This window comes from Mus caroli, chromosome 13 (assembly GCF_900094665.2).
Source record: "Mus caroli chromosome 13, CAROLI_EIJ_v1.1, whole genome shotgun sequence".
In the NCBI taxonomy this organism is placed as follows: domain Eukaryota; kingdom Metazoa; phylum Chordata; class Mammalia; order Rodentia; family Muridae; genus Mus; species Mus caroli.
Window position 1 is genome coordinate 86,518,859 of NC_034582.1, and position 5,085 is coordinate 86,523,943.

At 44.6% G+C, this 5,085-nt stretch overlaps 1 protein-coding gene across 1 annotated transcript in view; it reads right to left on the reverse strand.

The window, feature by feature from the left end:
• Thbs4 (thrombospondin 4) overlaps positions 1-5,085 on the reverse strand; it is a 43,471-nt gene that overhangs the window by 13,394 nt on the left and 24,992 nt on the right. Inside the window, exons 9-10 of the mRNA XM_021180088.1 lie at positions 4,607-4,675; positions 2,224-2,376 (exon numbers count right to left, since the gene is read on the reverse strand). Of these exons, the coding sequence (XP_021035747.1) occupies positions 2,224-2,376; positions 4,607-4,675 (222 nt within the window). The remainder of the gene's footprint in view (positions 1-2,223; positions 2,377-4,606; positions 4,676-5,085) is intronic.

The following is a 5,085-nucleotide window of genomic DNA, read 5'->3' on the forward strand; positions in this document are numbered from 1 at the left end:
TGTGTGTGTGTGTCTGTGTGTGTGTGTCTGTGTGTGTGTGTCTGTGTGTGTGTGTCTGTGTGTGTGTGTGTGTGTGTGTGAAGCTGGTGGCTGGTACCTTTATCTGCTGAGTCACTTCTCTGGTCTATCTGCCAATGGTTTTTCTAAACTGGATTTTCCCAGGCTTTTTCTTCAGTCCTTAGGAAGACACTGCAAGGTCATCGTTGTCCCTTTTATGCAAGAGTCACATGAGCTCAGCCTGGGTCAGCCTTGCTCAGGCTCTCAGAATTGGGAGCATGAACCTCATCCGTCCTCTTCCGACTTCTACACGTTGCACTTAGCTAATGTGTACTTCTGTGTTCTCCCTTGCATCAAATCCTTATCCAAAGATGCTCGTCATCCAGGATAAGTGATTCACCAAGGAAAGAGGAAACCCTTCCTAAAACCACCTCAGGGGCAGGAGTGAGAGTTGGGGACTAGGGGTAGGGAGGTGGGAAGGTGATTGTAGAGGTTAGGAGGGAAGGACAGGAAGAGAAAGAAAGGAGACGGAGACCATGAGGAAAGCCAAGGGGGCAACAATTGCAGAAGAGGAAACTCACACTTGATTTTCGACTAGAGCTGAAAGGAGAGAAGAGGGAGGAAGCTGAGGAGACTCAGGACCAGCAGCAGGGAACAAAGCTCTGAAAGCATCCTGGTGCTCCCTACCTGTCCCCCTCTTTGGGTCTCCCTGTGCAGCCTGAGTCATCCCTGTTACTCCTCCATCCCAGGCCAGAAGCTCCTCCCCCAAACCCCATCCCACTCAGGGGCTTCCACAGCCCACCCTCGCAAGGCCTGGAAAGTTCATCTGTGGGTCTGATTTGCTACTCATTTTAATGAGGAAAAAATTCCCTTTAGGAACAAATACATTTTTAATGAGCCATTTTCTGGCAGATTAAATTATTTTAGTAGTCACACCGAGTTTATTAATCCTTTACCATCTGTCGTTGTGCCTTATTACAAATTCAAAAACATATTAAGAGCCCCATCACCCACCATCCCAGAGGAGCCATAGATTTGTTCACAGAATATGAGAATTTAAGCACAGATATATACTTGCTTTTCAATGACTTTTTAAAAAAGTATATGTGTATGTATTAACATGCCCTATCATCAGGATGGGGGAAGCTTGGTACTTTCTCTTCCTCTGACATAGCACATTCCTTCCTCTGAGCCTTGCTCTAGATTACTAGCACTGCGGTGGAGGGCTTTCTTTATTACTCTATCTATCTATCTATCTATCTATCTATCTATCTATCTAAGTTTTCAGCCTCATTTTCCAATTTGATAAAGATGACCAGGGGAAAGTTTCCAGCCAGAAAGATAAAGAAGTGTAAGTTTGAGGTGGAGTGTGAAAGAGATTTTTTTTTTAAAGCAGTGTCTCCTGTGTAGCTTTGGACAGCCTGGAACTAACTCTTTTAATAGAACAGGCTGACCTTAAACTCACAGGGATGGGATTACAGGTATGCACCACCACACCTTGCCCAGAAAGGGGTTGTGGCAGGGGATATTTTACACTGCTCAAAGGGACTCACCATGGTCATGGGAGCATAGGCTGAGGCTCTCCTACTGTGCACCTGGAGCCCACAACAGAAAGGAGCAAGCAACTGAAGCCATCTGAGACGTTAGTGCTTAAGACCCCTTGAGGGCTGTGATCCTGGGGTTTGGGAATGGATCGTGGGAAGAAGGTTTCTTTATAAAGGACTCAGCCAGGAGCCAAGGCACCGGGGTTGGGAATGGGTAGAAAGACTGACTATTCATTGAGCTGTGCCTACATCAGGGTCAAACTTGAAAGTTGCAACCAAGACAGGCACAGAATATATTCACTGGTTCAGTTAGGTTTCTGGACGACAATCTGTGGCCCAGCTGACCTTGTTCTCTGCTTTCTCATCTCTTGGCAGAGGAATAACCAGCCACTTTGATACCTGAATGGTGGAGCCCTAATGAGGCGCCAACTCCCTATGACCTTCTGTGGAAATTTTGCCTAAAATGTCAGCAGCAGAGAGGTGTGAGAGCCTCCTGTCCTCTCCCCCAGCTCTGTCCCATTTCTATACTTTCGTGCACACCTATTGTTATTCATAACTGTCTTCACCTTCCAGATGCACAGTGTTAATCTGACCTGAGTAAACACTCTGAAGCTCCTAGAAACTGGGGAGGTCGAGCTTAGAAAGCAGGAGGGGAAAGCCATCAAGCAAATCAGGAGCTTACCACACACGTCACATCCCCTTGCCGCTCCTCAATGCACTGCGCATGCACACTGCATGGGTTCTGCTCTGGGTTCCGGCAGCTCCTTTCAGTCTTGCATCCCCTCGTCTGATCACCAGTGTACCCTGGTTTGCAAGGCCCACAGCGATAAGATCCCTACCGAGACAAAGATGAGATGATAAGGCAGAATCGAGCAAAGATCACTGGTCTTTGCTTGGTGGTACCCGGACTGAGCATAAAGACCCATAGCTCTCTGCGCGGGCGTGTCTCGTAGCCTCCTGGGCATGACCAGGCCGGAAGGTGCAACCGGCTATATAGCCTTTAGAGAACTAGGACTGAAGGTGGAGAAGGCTGGACTCCGACTTATCAGCTCTGCCGTGGGGGGAAAGAGGGAAAGGCTGAAGGTTCCGCTGAGGTCCTGCGAGGCAGAGTGACAGTTCACACTGGGGACAGATAGGGAAATGGCTTGATTAAAAAGTTAATTTAAACATAAATTAACTTCCTTCAGTTTTTATACACACAGAGACGTGGTGATGGCTCGCACTGACACGTCCTGATGAGTTTTGTTACCTGTGAAGAGGCAAAGGGGCTGCTGGCTCTTCACAGGCTGGGGTGGGAGATCTCTAATTTTTTTCAAGGTTAAAATATAACAATACAGATAGTTTTTAGACTTGTTTTAAATATTCATTTATTTATTTCATGTGTATGAATATTCTGCTTGCATCTTTATATGTGCACCATATGCATGCCTGGTACCTCTAGAGACCAGAAGAGGGTGTCAGATCCTCTGAAATTGGAGTTATGAGGCCCCATGGGGATGTGGGAAACCCTGAACCCTGGTCCTCTGCAGGAGCAGTAAGGGCTCTTAACCTCTTCTACTCATTATTTTAGCTTTATTGAGATTCAATTAGCAAATAAAATGATATATATTACAAATCATATATCATAATAATACATACAATGATATATTATTATATATACTATATATAATCATTCATATATATATGTATATATATATGAATATATATTGGCATATATATATATATTGGCATGGGTGCTATGAAGTGTGTGTGTGGAGGTCAGAGGACAGCTTGTGGGAGTCACTTCTCTCCTTTCACCAGGCAGGTCCCCAGAATTGTACACACTTAAACTCTTCAGTGTGATGGTATAATATGTGTCTGCATTGTGAAGGATTTACCACAGTTAATTTACACAGCACAGCTATCACCTCATTGTAACGACATTCTTTTGTTTGTTTTGTTTTTAGATAAAGTGTCACTTGATAGTCTAGACTATACAAATTTGTGCCTAGGTAGCACAAACTAGTCTTGAACTTAGGGCAATCTTGCTGCCTCAGCCCCCTGGGTGCTGATGTTATAGGTGTGGCTTTCCCCCTTTTGGCTCGAATATTTGTTTTACATCTTTAACACAGCACTGTAAAATGCCCCACACTTTCATGACAATACCTCAGAATGTATTCATCCACCCTCAGAATGTATTCATCCACAAATCTGAACTGATTGAATCATTTACATTTAAATTGCATGTCATAATTTACAATTGGATGATTTTAAAACTGTGGACCTCTCCACTGGCAAGGCCAAGCATTGTTCACAAATATTTTTAAAATACTCTCTCAACTCCAACAGATAGTCTGACAACCTATTCTTTCTCATGGCTTCTACTTTTCCTCTTGCCTACTCTTTCATCTTGGAAGTCTCTGGAGTTCTATTTACTGTCCACTTCTCTCTAGGTGGCTTCTGCTATAACTGTTTCCAAATCTATTTGGGCAGACAAGCTTTGGTCTAAAAGTGTAAGTACCATCATGTTTCAACGTGGTAATAGCATCATGGGGGTGTCTCAGGTGCTGCAGCAAGACTGGACACCCAAGGAGCTGTGTGGCCTCGGCATAATTATACAACATCCCAGTGCTGTAGCCTTTTAATCCACAGACTGGGCACCACATCCTACTGCCTACTCAGAGGGCTCTTCTGGGGATGAAAGGATATGCCGATGCCTATAAAGACCTTCACATGACCATCTGCTCCGCACTCACCACCCGTTCTTCCTGGCCACGTGGCCTATGAGCCAAAGGGAGCTGTTCTTTCCTTCAGTTGGTTTTGACCAGTAATTTTTTTCATAGTGATGGGATGGCAACATAATTACCAAAGAACAGACAGTTTTGACAAAGGATAAAGAACCTGGCTTTTTAATAGAAAAATTAATTATAAAATGACACTAACAATAAACACACTTTGGGCATAGATGTCTGCCCTCGTTCTGCCCATCAAAAGTTACATGTGCATATGGTCTGTGTGTTGGGAGTTACGATCTGCACACACCCACCTTCTTCTGAGCCTGGCCCTGCTTTGATAGAAATACTTACCAAAGTGTTAATGCAGATAGAATTCAGGACACATGCTCCATTCCGACACTCATCAACATCAGTGCACACCTAGGCATAAAAGTTCAGAGTCATCTCAGACCTGCTGCTAAAAGAGAGAAGCAAATGAATTGTCCTGTCTTGACATGTTTGGGGAAGTCACACAGAGTTTCAGGCAGGATGGCGGGAGAGTGAGGAATATTTCAGCTCTCTGGGCATTGGTGCATGTAATCTAACTGCAGACACTAATTGTCTTCATAAAGGATAAAAGTATTCAGAGAAGATGACCTGTATAACTTAACTGTTCTGTAACCTTTAGTCAGAAGAGCCTTTTACTTACCTTCCCACTTGGTACCTAATTCACCTCTAAGGATTCCCTTCTCACTTCTGAGGACTTCCCTCTCACCTCTGAGGACTCCCCTCTCACCTCTGAGGATTCCTCCCTCACCTCTGAGGACTCCCCTCTCACCTCTGAGGATTCC